This window comes from Antrostomus carolinensis, unplaced genomic scaffold (genome assembly GCF_000700745.2).
Source record: "Antrostomus carolinensis isolate BGI_N321 unplaced genomic scaffold, ASM70074v2 scaffold6267, whole genome shotgun sequence".
Classification (NCBI taxonomy): Eukaryota; Metazoa; Chordata; class Aves; order Caprimulgiformes; family Caprimulgidae; genus Antrostomus; species Antrostomus carolinensis.
In genome coordinates, this window is record NW_010326545.1 from 23,223 (window position 1) to 43,396 (window position 20,174).

Consider the following 20,174-nt stretch of genomic DNA (forward strand, 5'->3'; position numbering starts at 1 on the left):
ATATTTCCTTGAGTGGGAGGGTATCTGCGTTTCTGAAGAGAGATGCAGAGGAGAGTTTGTCCATTTCTGGTAGATAAGGAGAAAGATTGCACAGAACTAGTGACCCCAGGAGATAAATGGAGTGTGAGGATAAAAAATACAGGTAGGAGTGAAGATATGTCTAGGGCAAGAAGAAAACTACTTTAAAGCAAAGAAGAAAGGAAATAGTACTGAAAAAAAAATAATAAAAAACATGGACAATATATGCCCAGTATTTTATTTGATGCCATAAATTGAGAAGACTTATTAGTACCTGAAATCAGATGTCAAAATTTAAAGTCTTAAAATGTAGCCTTAGTTCTTTCCTCCTTCATCCCTCACTTCTATACTAGCAAAAAAAAAAATTTAAGAAGTTTTTGAATCACTTGCTGACTCCCATCAGTGCATTTTTTATTATTATATACAGATTACTGAACAAGTAAGCTGCTTTTGAAAAGTATGTTTCTTGTCTTTGTATTGTTTGCAGCCTAGTATGTTAAGGTTTCCAAAAGCATCAGACAAAATAAAAAGAATTAGGCTAGTGTGTACTAATGATGGAGGAAGCTATTTAGTTTCTTAATAATGTATCAGTCATTAATGAGATTTTTCAAGGATGTTTAAAATAAAGTGAGCCAATGGCAAAGGAAACACGAGTGCTGTGTCTTGTGTCACATTCTGAACACACTAGTGATGAGATGCTTAATAGCTTATGGGCACTGTTATTAAACAAGGTAGATGCAAGTGTGCATTGAGTCATGTTATATGACAAGCTTAGAGTAGAGGAGCCATGTCACTGTTTGCCAGGGTACCAGTGCAGAGTATATCAAAGTGTATGTGAATATACATGCAGAGAAAATAAAGTCTGTGAAAGGCTCTGAGGAAAAAATTCTACCTCTGTGAAACAAACTGCGGTGCATGCACATAACTTCTGTCACGAAGAGACCTAAGAGTGATGGGAAATCATACAGAATTAATGAAAATCAAACAGTAACTTTCCTCTGTACACCCCACTACCAGTACAGATCTATAACCAGGAGAGGGAACAGTGGCAAGCGAAGCCGTGCATGGTAATGACCCAGTACCCACCTTCTAATCACAAGCTATTCTCTGTTGCTGGTTCACTTAGTGATTGTGAACAATACCTAATCATTACCCATTGTCCTCTCAGCTCAAGCTCTATGTAAGATATATCCTGTAAGAACCCACTTTGGCATATTAATCATAAATTTTTGGACACAGATTAACCAGAGCTCTGCTCTCATTGGCTGCCTTGGACTCTTTGATGACTTTACAGTGCTGCACCAACTCTCAACAAACGCACAGCTGGATCCTCCCCACCAGAGAGAACAGAAACCAAGCTCTTCGAGCCTCACTGATCTTTAAAGTTGAAGAAACTGAATTGAGAGATGCAGAACTTTCTCTCTTTCATCATATCTTTTTACTTTATTTTAATGTAATGATAAATTTTAAAGCAACCAACATCCAAAGCTCTGCTGGGTGCCTTGGCCAGGCCAGGGAAGATAAATGACAGTTTCTAATTAGACTTTGGATTCTTGAGCCACTGTCATGGGCTAGAGAGAGAGTCTGCGAGGGCACTGATAATTAGGTTAGTCATGCAACTGCTGACTCTGGTATCTATGAAGTCTCAGAATGAAATATATTGTACAGCCAAGGGATTTGGAAGTCCAATGCACTCCATATAATTTTGGAAATTTTTGTTGGTTTTGTGCTTAATGTTCTTCTCTCACAACCAATACTGCTATACTTACAAAGCTCTTTTTGTTGGAGCATTTGTTAGGTAAATATATTTCTAACAAAGGTTTTCAGACCTTGGTGAATCATTTTATTACTGAGAAAAGTAGCAAAATTGAGAAAAGTGGCTCTTGCTCAGTCCTTGAGCTGTGCTGCTGGGTTCTGTTGTGTCGTACCTGTAATCTTGCACACCGTGTAACTGCAGTAAGGGGCCAGAGTGATACGAGTTTTAATTCTGAATTGATTTTTCTGAGTGTAAAAAAAAATATATTGGATTTGCTGTAATGTAGCCTTTCTGTGATGTCTTTTTTTGGGAAGGTGACATACCTTATATACCACTTGAGGATGGAGTAGGAAATGTAGTTGGCTGACACAATGCTGTGCAAATCTGATGTTTCTGCACCACACAAGACACTTTCTAATTCCTGTATAATCAGCACATTATTTGACTTTGGTTATAATTACTCATGTATTTAGGGAGTTAATACTGTGCAGTCAAGGAACCGAAGAATACTGTGTGCATACAGTTGTGATGTGTGATGTGCTGCAGCTGGAGAAATTACAGTCAACGCATGGGAGGTATTGATGTTGCCAGGGCATTGCAGTTGATGGGTGTCGTGAGAATTGGAATTGCAGCGATTGTTGTGGCACTGCAGACGTGTCTCAGCTGTTGGAATTGATGCAGTTGCATATTGAGTTGTTGCAATTATGGAAAGTGATGTAGTTGACTCTTTTTTTAATAGCAGCATCCTGTCTATTAAATAGTGATCAGTGCATTGTAGTTGTTGCTTTCAGTCTCTTGAAGTTGATGTTGTAAACAATAAACACGGCGGTAGTTCAATTTCTGGTTTGATGAGATTAGTTTCTAGCTGAAAACAGCAATATTTTTTTGTCAATATCCATGTCTTCACGCTCTTTAAACATGATGCTTTTTACATGTGACACTGAGCATGGCCTGGTGATGGGAATGGATGTGGTTGGTGTGTTTCATCATCTCCGTATTAGCAGAAATCTCATCTTAAAGGAGTGAGCCTGATGAAGTGCCATGTGGATATCTGTCTATAGTCCACTAGTCTTGCCTCACACTTTACCAAGAAGGACTGTAAATTCCTCAAAGTCATCAGCTTTGTGACATTTGCTGTGGTTGAGATGGCATCTTCTAAAAGTCACCAACCAAGTCTTTTGCTGTAGTAATTTTTATCTTTAGGTATGTGACTCAGTGGCCTGTAACAATTTTAATCTTATTAGCGATTGTTTCTTTTATGTTAGACAACACATAAAGTTTACTGCAGTGATAGAAGAAATGACCAAATTTTGGTACTGATGGATGGATGGATGAATTGGTGATGAGCTGTAGGTTATGGCCTTCTCTCAATCATCCATCCTCTAACCTTCAGAGATTTTGAAATGATCCTGATGGTTGTTGTAAGCAAGAGAGTATTCAGTGAGGTGACTGGATATTCTTGTGACTTTGCCAATAAGTTATTTATTGTGGAGGTATAAACCTTTTACTTTCATTGCTTACAATTTGAGAAACCTTTAATGAAAGTAAGTTATGTTTCCACTACTGCTGCTTAGCAATAGTATTTCAGACTTAAATATAGACTTTAATATATTAGATTGCCTCCTTTCATGGGAATATAAATCTTTCACTGCAATATGGTCCTGGATGTCTTGCAGCTATCTCCTCTAACACATTTTCACTCACACCATGTGTCAAGAGGTTTAATGTTTCATTAACTCCCACAGCATTATGGTCTATTTAAGTTACAGAGCTGCCTTATGTTTTGTGTACCGTTGGGGAGTTGATTGGAATAATTCACTCCTACGCTTTATTTAGAAATGACAGTAATAATGTAAAATAAAAAAAAGAAAGTTATATTTATGCTGTTTCTTCTCATCCTTATTCATGAAAGAATCTGAAAAATCAGGAGCACTTCTTCATGATTTTGCTAACCTCTACCTAGCTAGTTGAATTTAGAGATTAATAGTTTGTGTATAGTCTATGACACTTGGAATTAAGAAACAACTGATGTCTCCCATTATGTAGAAAAAAACCCCAAAAAAGAGTTGAGAGGATTTCATGAGCTTACTGAGATTCTGGTGGAAATGTAGAACTAAATTAACATGTGAATTCTAAAAGAAAGATAGGAAACTGGAGGCTGGTTCCGTGTATAACAGCGCACAGCAGTCATAGACCCTGAACAATTGGTGACAACTGTTATCTAATTTGTGTACCGTAAACTCTTCAGAGTGACATTACTTTGCCAGTGCTTCAGAAAGAGCTTTTAATTAGGATGTAGTTCTGTAGTGTCTTCAGTAATAATTGCAAGGCTTGTATCAGACATATGGAAGAGTTCACTAAAATTTTTAACAAACTGTTAACCGACTAAATTAAGTCAAAAGATTTATTTCTTCCTGTTGCTTTCTACGTCATGGATCAGTGTCATTGTGATCAAACTTTTTCCGAGTTAAATTGCAATCTGTGTATTTTATGTTTAGTGACTGTTCCGGAAAGGCTAGATTCCAACATGTTAATGAAACTTCTTTAATTTAGGCTGTAAGATGGACTTTTTAACATGTTTTTTTTTGTGAGATTTTTTTATTAATGGACTCTGGATCACCCACTTCCATCTGGTTGCCTTTGTGTTTCTTGGTGTGCTCCTCCTCTACTCATCTAGATAATAAACCTGATACGAAGCTCAGTATTTTGCACTTCATATACCAAACAATATTTAATGTATAAATTGCACTAGAACCTGGAAACGTTTGTTAGAATACAGCTACCATTAGGAACGATGGTAGGTGAACGTGATGCATGTGTACAAAGTCAAGGTTACTTCTTCAAAGAGTCTGTTAGGTGGTAGAAGCCACTCTTTCTGCAGTAAGATCTGACATGCTGATTACCTTAGCGGGAGTAATTTGATCAAAACTTGATTACACTTGCAAAATGTTATTTAACATATTTGCTAGCATACTGTGACGTATCAGTGTAAATAATTAAAAGTAAACAACAGTTGTGCTTGCTTCTGTACTGTTTACATTGCAGAATACTGAATTTTTCAAATTAACACAGTCTTTGCATCGTTAGTGTGAATTAACGAGATTCTACTGTAGCTGAATTTTTGTTGCAGTTCCTTCCTTAGGAATTGCAATTGGAGTAATAACAGCTGCTGAAAACTCCTGGGTGTAAATTTCTTCCTTGTTAATGATCTATTCACTAATGATTTATTATCTCTTGAGAGTTTAGTTAGTTAGTTTTAGAATTAGCTTTCATTCTTGCTCTCCAGAGTTATCTTGTCATCCCAGAGCCATAAACATTTCCTTTAGCTGTGGCACTTTTTTGTTCTTCCTTTCACTTTTCAGTTGAAAAAGAAAACTGAATCAACAAGGCCTGCTATTCTTCTCAGAGAGCGAATATGTGTCTGACATTAATACATCTAAATTTGCTATAGTTATCCCAGTTATTTTCTCTTCTGAAGAAACATATTACTTATGTAATCAGTGCAAGCAAATACTCTTTTAAATAGCTGCATTTTTTTGCCTTCCACTGAAAAAATGGCTGTGTGGTTGTTTTGGAGGGGAAAAAGTCTTGGGAAATTAGTAGATCTTTACTGAGAATGTAGCATAAGAGGCTGGATTTTTAAATAATAATAATAATAATAATAATAATAATAATAATAATAATAATAAACTTTATGTGAACAAGACTCCGGGTAAATAATTTTCTTTTCTTTGCACAAGTAAAGAAGCAGCTTATAGTGACCCAGCTGAGTGTGCAGAAAGCTGACTCAACGAGTGTGTATCTGACCTGTTCGTCCTTTACTTGTCGGCTCGATACGGTCCTTTTTGTTCAGAAATGGAACAGAATTTGCAGAAACTCTCCTCCAAATGAAGCAAATTTTATCCAGTATATGGAGGGAACTGCTAGGACAACATTCTAAAATGTGTGCTTGGTGCTTGGGCTTCTCTACTTCCCTTTCCCTTCTCTCCGTTTCCCTCCTCTGAAATAGCTGCCTGCCAGGTTGTTCCTGGGATATAAGTTGTAAACCTTGGAAGTAAGAATGCTTGGAGCAGGGGGAAAAGCTTTTCAGACTCTGATCAAAATGAAGAACCACTGTTACAATATGTGACTGACTTATGGTAGGAAAATAGTGAAACGCTGTTTGCCTCCGTTAATAATAGCTGTTTCTAAATACCATGAATAATTTCCAGATTCATATTAGGCTTTAGAGATGGGCAGAGTTGTTCAGCAAATTTGGATTTCTTCTTCTTTCACGTTTTCTTCAGAACACCAGTGTACACATAGTTATAGATGTGCAAACTTGAAAAGCTTAGTATGTTCTTCTTTTAATTTAGGAAAATAAAGAAGCTGAATATGAAAAGCTGATCCTTGCTTTAAGAAAGGAACAAAATATTTATTCTATGCTAGTGAAGACCTTCAAAGAATCAGATAGGTAAGTACTTTTTCTATTTTGGTGCATAATCTGAACTCAAAGGGCAAAAGTCAGAAGTTGTGGGAAAAAAAAAGTGCAACTTAGCTGGAGAGGTGATTATTTTGTACTGACCAGTTGTTCATAAGGCATAAACTAGCTGTTATAATCTCCTTAAAAGAGAAATATTTTTGTAAATGAGGTTATATTATCTAAATTACTTAAATGTTTCTGAAAATATTTCTGTTTGGATTGGAATTTCAGATGGGCCAGATTTTCATTTAGGTACCAAAGTAAGCAGCTAGTTTTTCAGAGGAGGTACATGTCCTGTGTTGGAATATCAGGGAAAAATCAAACCACAGTGAATTTTTGGGTACTGGATGGTTTGCCATTATTTACTCCTACAATACAGCTAATACTTATTTTCAAAGTGGCACTGTGAGAATTTTGATGAGAATATAAGCCAGTAAGATTTTGAAGAAGGTTAAACAAGAATGATTGAAGTTTGCAGAGTATGCTTTCAATGTAAAGCATTCAGAAATATGGCAGAAGCAAGTATTTTTTAACCTTTTAAAATCAAAGAACACAACATTGTAGAAAGAAATCTGTGGCCTACTTTGTATACTGTTATTGCTTGGTACTTGAAGAGGAGATATTTTGATAAAATAAAGAAAATTCTTAGCCTTTAGGTAAAATAAATATAAATCTTTCATAAAACCATTACTTTTACTGTTATAATTACAAAGATCTTAATTAGGTATTGACAGCATTTGATCGCTAGCTCCTGACTCTCCCTGCTAGAAGGCAATGGCTCATACCTGCCAACTTCTTGGGAATGTGTGTTTGTATTTTGCAGTTGGTTTACAGACCACTGTAGTTTGGAAACCATAAAGTGAGTAGCACTAAAGTAGATGAGATCTGGTGTTTGAATTAAGTGCATTAGTAGTAATACCATCTTGTGCTTGGCCACAGCTCAGAAGCTTTTTTAGATACTAGGATCTTTTTCATTAGAAATAGTGATAGAAGTCAAGATTATGGAGATTATTTTTTATCTCTGGGAAAAGAGCAATGGTTTTTGTGACTTTTCTGTTAAACAATGACCAAATGAAGGAAGAAGCCAGATTGCTTTAATATTTCATATTAAATGGCAGAGCATGACCTGCCATTGAAACCTGTTCTGTGGGTAAGGCGATTGTCAACACTCTGTATAGAAATGACAAAGTACCACAGCTCTGATATTAGTTTTTCTTAAAGTAGCTTTCAAATGAGGAAAATTTTAACTGCAGTTATAACAATCAGTGTAATAGGAGTTTTCCAGTTAATTTCTGTGGGAGCAGGATCGTTAGTTCTACGTTCTTGATATGGAGTTACAGGATGCTCAGAGCAGTGCACGTTACGCAGTGACTTGCAGAGGACACGCGATGATTCAACAGCGGAGCTGGAAGTTGGAGGCAGGTTTTCTTCTCTTCATAGTTTTGTGGGCTGAGATGTGCTGTAAATGTCAAGGAAGACTTGAACCCCTGGAGTTCTGGGGAGCAGATAAACAAGCCCTACAGATAGATCCAGCTTCCTCATTTGTGTAATTGCCATCAGCAGTGACATGGATTTTAGGCAAACATCTGTTTTCTTGCTGACATATCTTCTTTTAGGCATTATTTATTTTAAGCAACCTGGCTGGTTATTTTTTCAAAATAAGCTACTGGATGTCAGGACCGAGACATTTCTTGTCTCTCCAAGCAGGGAATCAGTGCTTTTTCTTATAAAACCTTTAACTTGTGAGAAGGAGAAAATGCGATTACTTAGCTTCTAGTAATGTGTTAGTTTGGTTTTATTCTTAATTTTTTTGCTAGGCATTTAAGAGAGCTCTCTCTTCAAACAGACTCTTTGTGAGTGAGGAAGAATTGGTTAAAGCAACAGTTTCTTGTGCAGGAAACACTGACAACAGCACACTTGTCAGAAGACAGACTGACAGTCTTTTCATGCCTGCTGCCTTTTAATTAATGCATTTCTACAATATGCTATTATTTTCATACAAGTATGATGTGCTGTATTTTCCTGTAGATTTTCTTGTAAGATGGATTTAATTTTTTTTTATTAAAGTTTCCTGAATTCTCTGGCATTTAGTGCAGATTGGAAATTCTGCAGCAGCTTAATTTATCTTAAAACACTGAGGTTCTGAGTGAAGTAAATGTGAAAATAAATAATACAATGAGTTCAGTAACACCTTGTTACTTATTTGCTATTAAATAAAATTTATTTCATTTTATTAAAATTTCAATTTTTAGTGTACTTAAGTCTCTTTACGGACTGATCAGAAGTGTTGATGCTGTTGAAGGGTAGGGGGAAGATCTAGCAAGGGACAGCTAGAGGTGCTGACACTGTGAGGCCTGAGGGGCAGTGCTAAAGTGAGAGCTTCAGTGGCCACCTTGGAAGAAAGCTGCTTAAAGAATTAATTCACATTGACAAATTATCATTTGTAAGTTTTGGCATTTACACCTCATTGAGATAATAGAGACAATTTAAACGTTAAAAAGTCTTTTTACAGACAGTCAGATAAATGAAGAAATTGTGTTTGGGTCATATTTTCAATGAAACACAATATTTTATTTTTTTCTTAAGTGAAGCTTTAGATGATTTAGTGTAGTTCTGTAGCAAGGAAACAAAGTTTCCATGGTCACCATATAATGGAACACGTAGAGCCATCAGTGTTATGTGATAATGATATTTTCCTGGCATACTTCTCAGAAGTTAGTAATTTTGACTTTCCTTAAAAAGAATTACACAGAAGTTGGCTGGTAGAATATATCTGTCATGTTTCAGCTGACTTAACAGCAGCACAGCTCAAAACAGCAAGAAAAGTACATGTATGTAAAGGTTTAGTCTTGTTTTGCTGCATAGGGATTTGTTTATTCTTATGCATCAAAATGATGTAGCTCTGTGATGAAAGACAGTGATGGATAATGTGACATGGGCTCTTTGAAGAAGCCCGGATGTATAAAAGGTGCTGAGGTGTGCAACAAAATGTTTTGACTTGAATCTTGAAGATTTTTTTCTCCTTTTTTTTTAGTATAAATAGCTTGCAAACAGAACTAAACAACGTTTTCATGTTGCGAAAACAACTAGAAGATGATGTTTTAGCTAATCGGAATCTACAGAAGATCTTAGAAGATCAGATTAAGGACATTAAAAAACGACAAGGTCTGTATACAACTGCAGCCCATCCCTTTTCTTCATCTTCTTGCACAAAAGAAAACTGGTTTTATTACAGTCAGTTTTGCTGTGATGGAGAAGAAACGTTTGAGAGTAGAAAAAGGTGTCAAAAGATTTCAGCTTTCTATACTGAAAATTATTTGGGGGATTTGTAACAGAATGTCTTTGAGCAATCAAGGCATATACAGAGGGACAGCTTTTCTCTTTCCATGCAGCAAATGTTAGTAATTCTATGGCAATTCTACTGTGGTGATCATTTCAAGCTGCCTACAATTTTTTACCCATAGAATTTACTATTTTCTGCAGAAGTCGGAGATTCCTGGCTTTGAATAAGTCTGTGGCCATGGGATCACTTTCTGACCATGGAATGTAATTATTTCACAATACTTTGGTAAAGAGCTTGTATCTCAGGAAATGGCTAGTCTCCTCTTAACAGGAGAGGTATTTCCAGAGAGAGAAAAAATAGCCAGAGGTTTTGTTATTTTGTAATTCAGAAGTAGGAGAGCTTTTAAATATAATTTATCTTTTAGCTCTTTATTGTACTACTTTGGAGATGTTTTTAGTATATACTTAGGTATAGAAAAGAATAACGTAAGTGGACATTGTTAAATATAGTTTACTGCATATGTACAGATGTATCTGTTTTATTCCATAAGGGATATATAAATATCAATAAGGCTTGTTCACTTACCTCTTTTAACTTAGATTTTCAATTTTAGCATCACTCCCTTGGCAGCTATAATAAGCAACAAAAGGTAAGCTGATGCCGTTTCAGGGTTTCCAACCTCAAATGCACAGAGATGATGGACAACCAGGTTTGGCCACAGCATCCTGTGGATACTCCTGGGTTCTCAGGAGCAGTTGTGTTGAGGGTGAGGCTGCTGGGAATGAAGGCTCTGAAAGTTAGAGATAATTTGTGAAACTTTGGGTCCTTGCAGTAGCCATGGGATCAGTGTCAGAGCTGGGAGTAGGATTTGGATGCCTCTTCTTTGTCCTAATTGAGATACACTTTCTCCAAATCTAATGAGATATATTTGTAGAATTAACTGTCATCTATATTGTAAGTGAACAGGTGTTTATTGAAACATAACAAATAATTCCTGCAGTTATAGAGGAAATGAATAATTAGGTATTTTCAATTCGAGCAATGCAATCTTTTCACCCAAAAGCAAAATAAATTCAATAACTTTGTCTAACCTGGCTTTTTGCCTTGAGACCTTGAGTTCATGTTCATAAAAATATAGTTAATACAGAGTAACTATTCATGCCTTACTTATCCTTCCTAAAAATTATTTATAATTATAATGCTAAATATGCAAATTATAATTCAGAACTATATTCACAATTCATGCTGATAACCACAGAAAATACAACCACAGAAAATACAGCATGTCTACGTGTCAGAAGCACAAAGAAATACGAGGACAAAATTTATTCAGTTAAATGGAAAGCTTGTTTTGGGGGATGAAACATCTTAACTGGCCTCCCACAGACTTACCAGTAGGTTCTTATTGAAAAGTCCTGCCTTTGCATTTTATTCTGTGTTTTCCTGCAAATAGAGTTTCTAAAATAATTCCTGTCCTTGGTTATTTTGACAGATGAAACACTATCTTTCTGTGGAGATCAAACATCTTATATGAGTATCTGTTTAGGAGAGCAAGATCATTTAGGCCTGCAGATAGACCATCTGTCTCTTGAAGAACTTAGGAAAAAGGTATTGATCTTTTTTATTATTTACTGTTTCTCATGGATTAATTCTGCTTCGTTTATAGTTTGTGCATCTCACAAAAAGGTTTATTTAGGTACAGTTGGGCAATTCTGAAAGGATTTGAAGTTCTCATCTCTGTGGTTTGTGATCCACCTTTTATGAACTATTTAGTCTTTGTTATACCACGAGCTTCAGAGTCAGCTGAAAGATAGGTGGCTTGCTGCAAAGGTTTTATCGTAGTTAGACACCTGGATTCAAGTTTCAGACTCAATACCATATTTTAATCATCATGAAGTATGAAGATAACCAACTCCAAATAAAAGTTTTTGCATTAAGTGTCCTACAATGTGTATTTCATGCACCTTTATTAATCATTAAGATGGTAACGGTGTCTATAACTTATACCTCTGTATAGCACACTCCATCGCAGGATTTGTAAGTCTTTTGATAAATGTCATGTTATAAAATAACCCTGAGGTGGGTTAATGTTATCTCCATTCTACATAAGGAGAACTGAAATTCACAGAGATTAAATGTACAGACCATTGTCATACAATAAATCAGTACTGGAGTTCAGAAACTTGTTCTTCTGACTCCTTATCCTGTGCAGTGACCTCTGATCCATGCACCAGTTTATGGTAAGGAATTATGTTGAATATGATCGTTCGGGAGTGAACCTAAGTGGAGCTTTGTCTTTCTCATGGCTAGCTGAGTTGTAGGCAGGTGTTCAAGCTCAGGAGGTGGGTAATCTGAAGGAAAGAAGTTTGCCTTACACTGAGCAGGTGTCAATAAAAAAAACTCCAGATTGTTCCCAGTCCTATTCTGGGGTTATACCACTTTTATCTCTGAACATATTCCCTTCACTAGATTCAGGGATGCTCATTAGCAAAAGATGTTCATCAACCATTTCTTACTTGAAAAAGAGTTTGTATGCCTGAAAGTTGATCTGTTTTTTCTGAATATATTAATTGGTCTAATAAAAAGATATCACTTTCTTCTGCACATGTTTCCTTCTTGATATACTACATGAGTCTGTGACAGTAATGTCTGTTCAAGAGTTTTGAACGTGATTGTTCATTCAGATTTTATATCTGTGAAACTACTCAGAATGATAGTGGCTTATAAAGGGTGTTTGAGATAGAAGAACAGGTTGTTTCTGAATGCTCTTATCTCACTGTAATGCTGGTTTCCCTTGCAGTAAAATGTTTCTTCTCAAATCAGCCTGTTGGTGTGAGGTGCCCTCAGGTTTCTTCTTGCTACTGAGTTGTGAAGCTTGATACCTAAACTTAATAACATGGCTGGAAATGACAGTCTTACAAGTTAAGATTTCTTGAACATTAACTCATAAGTGTGTAATTATGTTTTCATACGTAGGGAGGTTGCCTCATGAACAGATACAGAAGCCCAGGCTTTCCAACTTGGCAGTTTATATTTAGAAGATTTATATATCATCATTTGTTTTCATACTAATATAGATGTCAGCGGTTTTGCTTGTTCTTCCTTTGGTTATTTAGGTTACTGATCTTCTCTTGATGGTTAAGGATCTGCAGTCAATTAATCAAGAACTTAAGGAAAAGCAGCTTGGACTTTGTACACCAAATTCTCAAGGGAAGGAAGCACCAAAAATATTAAACCACAGTGAGGTAGGTTTTCTGTGTTAAAGTAGGGAATCTGACTCTCATCTAATATACCTTGTGGAATCACTTATGTCAGTGCAGCATGGTTATAAAACCCTCGAGGTTTAGGTTGCTAATTCCTTATAATAACTTTTAAAATAATGATGTAAAGAACTTTAAGATGTTAACACAACAGAGAATCAGCACAATGCAAGTGTTCAGTGATGTGTCAAGTTGATTTTAAGGAAATGCACATTAAAATATTAATTAAGTCTGATTTATTTGTTTTGCCAATTGAAAGGGGAGGAAATAGTTAATTTTACAAAGAAAGCAATAGCTTGTATAACAGCTGTTACTGAATGTCTGCTTGTCTACTGTTCAAGAGTCATTCTCATGTGGTGTCTAATTCTGGAAGAGTTTAGTTCACGTCTCCTCTGCATTTACAAAACAACAAGGGTTCACCATGGCCAAAAAAGAAGGAATAGCACTTTGGGTCACTTAAATGCATGGTTGCTCCTTCATGTAGGATAAGAGTATATGAAGAAGTGGCCAGCATTGTGGTAGATTGCTTAGAGGTGCAAGGTGGGTGTTTCATTTCTTTGCCCAAAGCTAAGAGTGTTTTAGCTGTGAGGAATAAGAGGTCTTGGCAAAATACTTCCACTGAGAAGTGTTTTGGTTGCTGCATCCCCATGTGTCTTACTATGTGTGAATGATGAAGGATGTTCAGGAGGCTCTGATAGATTCTAGTGAACCTTCTAGGTTGTTACAATTCTTGAAATGTGACTGATAGTATTTTATATTCTGTTGTGATTTTTTCTTTCAGTTACATTGTTCTTGTTCGCCACATATTGAATAGAAAGGTAAAACTATAAAAGGAATAATGATATTTTCTGTCTTGAATTTCTAAATCTGAATTCAACTCAAAAGAACAAAAGATTAGGAATAGTTTGAATCAGTTATGTGTAGAGATTGCCTAATTCTACAACTGGGACTGTGATATTGATGATTTTTCTGCAGGACAGTTTATTCTGCAGGACTCTGGAAAAAGAGTCGTGTCACTTACCATGTGTGCTGCAGATGCACTGGGAGCAATCACCAAAAGTCTCGAAATATTCCTGCTTTTTCAGTTTTAATAAACACTCATGCTGCCTTTAATTGAAATAGGTTTTAAATTATAGATCAACCTTTAGGGTTGCCATGGCTTCTATTAAAATAATGAATTTACATGTTACTGTAATAGGTTTGCATGAAAAGCTTGTGGGCAATCGGCTTCACAGCGCTTTTTAGTGTGCTTTTTATAGATTAATATTTTTATCAATTTGCCTCGTCACCCTGCAGAGGGTGCTGCACCCCCACTGATGCCGGACTTAATACCAAAGGAATTAGTGTCCTGTGCTAAGATTGTCATGACAAGATACTGTGTGGTCCTGCGTTTGTCTTGTCATGAAAAGAACATATAGGGCTACTTACTTAAGAAGCTGTATACCTGAAATGAGATGTAGAATGACAAAGAGTAAGGCTTGTAAAATATAAATAAACCTCAAAATTCTGGTAAAGGAAATAGGAAAGGAAAATATGGTATTTTAGCCTGTGCCAGAATGATAATAGTACTAGGTAGCTCAAAAGTTAAAGGATCTGTGATTAAAAATTTTTAGTTGAAAAGATAGAATTTTATCAGTCTTGGCAATAAATGGCTACCTGGATTTTGGGTTATGGATTGTGGCAGCAGTATGTTTTGCATATTAATGACCATTGTCAAAAAACCTTAAGTTCTATTTTTTTTGTGTGTATTTTGGGCTAGAATTTGTTGGCAGGTAGTGCTGAGGTGACACTAACATATGTGCTATAACAGGGATTTGGACAGACACAGGAACATGAATCCTTCTAAGGTTCTTAAAATGAATCCATCTTTCTTTTCCTTCACAAAGCCGGAGCACAAATCAGATGAATCTGCATGTTGGTGCCTCTGCAGGGCATCTCCCAAAGGTCTGACAGCCCCTAGTACTCTATTTCTTGGCTTCATGTTCGGAAGGGAGGGAGAAAGAGGAGAGAAAAAAGGTTGTTTTTGTACTGTCCTCTGAACATCTGCTTTCTCTGAGAGAAACAGCCTCAGTGATTTCAGCCTTCAGGGCTCCAGGGATCTTTGCAAACCAAGCATATCAGTGGTTCATTTAGGAAAAACATTCTCAAGGTTTTCAGTCTCCAAGGAAATACAGGCAGCTTGTTCTTGGTGGACTTTTTTTCTGGTCTTAAGACACTTATTTTCTTTTAATATTTTGTTTAACATTAGATTTTATTCCTTGGAGCAGAGGAAGTTTCTTTTCAGCCTCTCAGACACAGGACCGTAGAACCAGCCTCAAACTACAATCATTTGTTGTACTAGCACACCATAACCTGTTGGTCTTCTGTAATAGTTTCATTCTAGAAAGCATCACTGATTAAGCCAAATAATGGCCCGGGAAAAGCAAATACTGAAAAATGTTGAGTCATAAAAGGCAGTTGCGTTTGGTGGATGTTATGTGTGCAAATAAGTTTAATTTTAATACACAAATGCAGGGTTTAACCTGAATCTACAGATGGAAGATTAAACCTTAACAGTTAAAGTTAATAACTAACATTGTTGGACTTTTGGCATCCCATGATTACAACAAAAAGATATCTTTTTATAACGCATGCCCTTGCTGTATTCCACAATCCTATCTGTGTCTTCCTCCAGTTTTCCAATTGTCTTTGCTTTGTGTTTTCCTAGAAAACCAAGTCTGAGTGAAAATAGCAAAATATGACTTGGAAGTTAGTTTTCAATATAGATTTTTAGTAGGAAAAGGCAAATATATTAATATGCTGCACCATCCGCTTTCTGCCTTTTAAAATTCATACTTAAAACCATTAGAGTTGATTATCCTGTTAGGGATTGGAAGATGAAAAGGCTTTTCTCATGTATTTTGTGTGTGTGTGTGTATATATATATATATATATATATGCATACATTCTATGTATACTTAATTAAAAAAATCAAAACCCACACATGCATGCAATTCCTAGTGTTCCTGGGAAGCAAAAATAACACTCCCTGCAGAATCCTGTTTGTCTGCGATCGGACTGACAAGCTGTGAGCCAAGACCTTCCAGCATGTGATACTGGGGAAGCAGGTTTCTCTTTTCATGTCATAAGTTTCAGCACTGCTCTGTACATCCATCGAAACTATAAATATCACATCCACGACCCCTAGACAGCAGTTTCTTTCCTTCCAGTCTGTCATCTGAGTCTCTGTACCTATAATCTCAATTTCCTGTGATTATGCTCAAGATTATGCTTTTCTTGTTTTAAGGTAATTTCTCTTTAGCCCAAATCTCACCAAAATATACTTGTTATACACAACACTGCCATGAGTGCTTTAAAACTAAAATTTTTATCTAATTCAAGTTTGAATCCACTGTGCTGTATCCTACCTATGGTTTAGGCATATTAGGCAAAGCATCGTTGATATTTATCATCACTCTCACACATTTCTACTATTTAATGAGATTCTAGCAGCAAAGATCTTAAATAACTATCTTTTTCTATTAGATTGGGAAGTGTTGCTATAAAACAAGGTGATATAAACGTCCAGTCTGGTCTTATCACAGGGGAGTGGTGGAACACGGTAACTGTGGGTCCCTCGTGATGGATCCCAAAATGGGATGAAAGACTCTCCTTTTAATCAGGTTGATGTCAGAACTAATAATTCTTTGTAAAAAGGAGTTTTTCTTATGATCAGTATTACACTGACATAGGCAAGGCTAAATACTGTCCTCTGTTGCCAGAGGAAACTGCGTAGGGGAGGTGAGTTGTAAGTGAAATGAAAATACTCTCCGTGAGCGGTGTGTAAATGAAGCTCACTCCGTTGTGGTCTCCGCTACCGTTTGAGAGAGGAGCAGCGTGTGTGTCTCATCCCTTGCTTGCAGAGCTTTTGCTGAGATGTAACATCCAGCAAACCAAAGGGATTCTGGTCTTGCTGTCAGTTATGCTGAGGTCAGGAACTTGGGTTCTGCTCTGAAAAAAAGCTGAGTCTTCCTCCCCCCTCTTTGCTCAGGAAATATTAGCGATGAAGGATGGATTGGGTTCTGTGGCAAACGGGGAGAAAAAGAGGATTTGACACCATTTGCTACAAATTGGCAAATTTAGGCAGGACAAAGCAGATTGTAACCTTCGGTGTTACAGTAAATCTTTTTAGTGTCTAGCAAGCTATATGTGCTTTGTTTTAAAAGCATCTGGTTTTTTGGTTGCTGGAGAAGAGCATAAATTGTGTAGCAAATGAAAATAAATTCTGGAAATTGGAAAATAAAATAGACACAATGAGAACATGACTGAAGATATAGAGGTCCTTTGCCAGAAGAGGTTAAGTGATTTTTATATTTTTTTGTAAATTCTGAGGAGAAAAGGTTAAATAAAAATGAAGGAATGTATAAAATAAAGTTTCACTGTAGTTAAAATTAATTAACCAGTCATTCCTGGTTTTTATATTAATTTCCTTTGATCTCTCGTTGAAGAAATCTAATTCAGTGTTTGTTACTTTGTATTGCAGGCTTTTTTTATTTTTCTTTTAAGACATGTCACTGACTTATTTATGCATGTTTCATATCACAGTATTTTTTTTTTTTGTGCTACATTTTCACATCATTCCATACTTTGTGTAGTGTCTTGAAATAACAGAGAAGCCTGTGATGCAGACTGAAGATGGTGACAATGACAGGAAGATGCAGAACAGTCAGTTTTCTGAGAGGGTCAGTCAGGTAGGACTCTGCTCTGGGTACATTATGTTACAATACTATTTTCTTTGTGTGCCTTTACTAATTCTTATTTTCTTAGAACACAGGGTCTTTTGCAAAAAAAAAAAAAAAAAGCATTTCTTTTCTTGCTATCTGGTTTTGCTTTCAACTAATTGTTATTCTAAAGAGTTTCTGAAAGCTTTTTCCTATTATTTTTTCTGGTGCTAGGGTTTTGCAGTCAGGATAGCTTTCATTCTGGTCCTTGTTTTCTCTTGTTCAAGTACCCATAATCTTCCTTAATGGGGATGAGAGAAAATCCCTTGAAATTGTGTTTCTTTGCATACACACACTGATCTCCAGCTTCCATTGCAGTCAAGCCTATAGTACGAATTGTGTAAAATTCACTTGCTGCTATGACTTATGAAAAAATACTGTACATCATTCTTCAGGATTGAAATACTTGATGACTTAGTAACTTGTTGACTGTGTTTTCCTACATACAGGAATCTGCTGTCCTCTTAGATTATCATTCAAGAGCAATGTAATATAAAACATCATGGAATCACAAAATAATTCAAGTTGCAAGGGACCTTAGAGGAACACAGAGTGTAATTAAAGTTGAACCTTTCTGGTTTAAAAATCAGAGCATGCTAAAATATGTCAGAAAAGGGGGCATTTTGATTAGTGATGTTGAAGAATAATGATGGTCTGTTCTTTGCAATTTGTAATCTCTGTGTTATCTCTGTTTACTAGGTATGCCTTCAAGTATCTTTGGATTTTCCTTCTGAGCTGGATAGACTGGTAATTGACATATTACAAAAGTTCTCTTGGCTCTTAAAGATCTTAATCTCTCACTGCTGATGTCTGCTGATGGAAGCTGTATCCAAATGAGCCCAATGTAAAATCTGATGTAATTTATACAGAAGACTTTCACTGATTTAAATTGGGACTGAATTGCTGGAGAGAGCCCATGTAGAAACTTCCTTGGACACAGCTATGGTGTTGCATACAAAAAGCTGGCAGTTTGTAAATACTTCAAGTTGCATCCTGTCCTGATCATCAGGGCTTACATCTGGAGACTGCAGGACAGAATTTGGTACTATAAAGATAAATGATTCAAAGGTGAACTAATAAAAAGTTAACTGCAATCTGCAGGCAACATTCCAGAAGTTTCATACCTCTTCATAGATAAGCACCTTCAGGGAAATCTGCTTACTGCTAAACAACTGATCACTATGAATTAATCGTATGAAATAGATGTTAATTAGTTTCTCTATTAATAAATAGTAAGTGAAATGTCTGTGGATGCTTCTTAATGTAGATAAGAGCATCAGGAATTACAAAACCCGATTACAAAAAGATTACAGCCCTGCACTTAGTAGAACATTGCATACCTGTGTCATAAGAAGATGTTTGCAATTTTTTTAACAGATAACTCCATCGGGCTATTCAGAGAGTTTCTGCAATGATAGACATTATAGGAGTCCAAATAAGCCTCAGTTTGAACATGATGGAACTGGAAAACACTTTAGCAGAATAGGAATGAGTGAACATGAAACAGAAGAGAACTTGCTCACATCTCCTTTAGGAGAAAATAGAACATCTGTACTGGAATCTACGTAAGTATGAGGGATATGCACTGCTTTTGACAGTATTTCTATTTGAGAAGAGAATAAAGTAATTTTGCTAAAGTGAATTTAGATAATGGCACTGTCTAATTTACCTGAGAGATTGGCAAGGCGCCTTCAGAGCCATTTTAGTCTATCATGCAATTAAGTAATTAGGAAACATACTATCAGTAGAAATCCTTATAAAAAACCCATTACAAGAAAAAAAATCTCTTCAAAGTTACTGATATACAGAGCTTTACTGTAGGGACTGATGCTTTTCAGGATGAGGTCTGACAGTGTTAAAGGGCTCAGATGATAATAGGTGGTACTTTTAAAAAAAAAATAAAATTAAATATCTGAGAGCACAGGCCAGGGAAAGGTGGAGTGGTGGAGGGGGTGATGCTGTACTGCCATAAAAAATATGTATGTAAGGAACTGAGCCTGGAGGAAATGGAGTTATAATGACTGTTTTACAGAGCTGATTTTGAATGGACATTACTGCACGCTTTGTGGCATTTACTGTTTCATCTGAACTGCTTGGACAGAGGCTTGCTCTTTGTCAACAGTTTAGGAAGTCTGAGCCCATGTCCTGCAGCTTACTAATGGTTATTCCAGTGTAATAATTTGTAGGACTGTGCTGAGATGAATCATGTTGTAAGTGCTTAAATCACTTTTCATGCAGGAGAAAATACTTGTGTAACTACATGTGTATAGCCCCTCGTGTAACCAATGTTATTCAAAAATAACTTAAATCACTTTTCGTGCAGGAGAAAATACTTGTGTAACTACATCTGTATAGCCCCTCGTGTAACCAATGTTATTCAAGTGTGTGGCTGGTACACTATGGTTTGATCAACTCCTGGCTGAAATGCTCATTTCCATAGGAACCGAGCAATACCAAGCAAGAAAAGAACTTATAGAAAAATCACACCCTGACTAGTTTTGTCTCCTCCAGTTTCATGCTCACACCACTTAATCTCCTGGTTGAAAACTGAATGAGAGCTTTGCTGGAGATCGTTCTCATGTTCCTGTCCTGGTTCTCTCCACACTAATGTCTATGTACAGCATTATGGGACTTT

At 36.3% G+C, this 20,174-nt stretch overlaps 1 protein-coding gene across 1 annotated transcript in view; it reads left to right on the top strand.

Moving 5' to 3' along the window:
• The window catches only part of CDK5RAP2 (CDK5 regulatory subunit associated protein 2), a 77,896-nt gene that overhangs the window by 21,623 nt on the left and 36,099 nt on the right, over positions 1-20,174 (top strand). Inside the window, exons 13-19 of the mRNA XM_010171594.1 lie at positions 6,130-6,227; positions 9,271-9,401; positions 11,012-11,127; positions 12,636-12,764; positions 17,414-17,509; positions 18,239-18,286; positions 18,917-19,104. Coding sequence (XP_010169896.1) covers positions 6,130-6,227; positions 9,271-9,401; positions 11,012-11,127; positions 12,636-12,764; positions 17,414-17,509; positions 18,239-18,286; positions 18,917-19,104 — 806 coding nt within the window. The remainder of the gene's footprint in view (positions 1-6,129; positions 6,228-9,270; positions 9,402-11,011; positions 11,128-12,635; positions 12,765-17,413; positions 17,510-18,238; positions 18,287-18,916; positions 19,105-20,174) is intronic.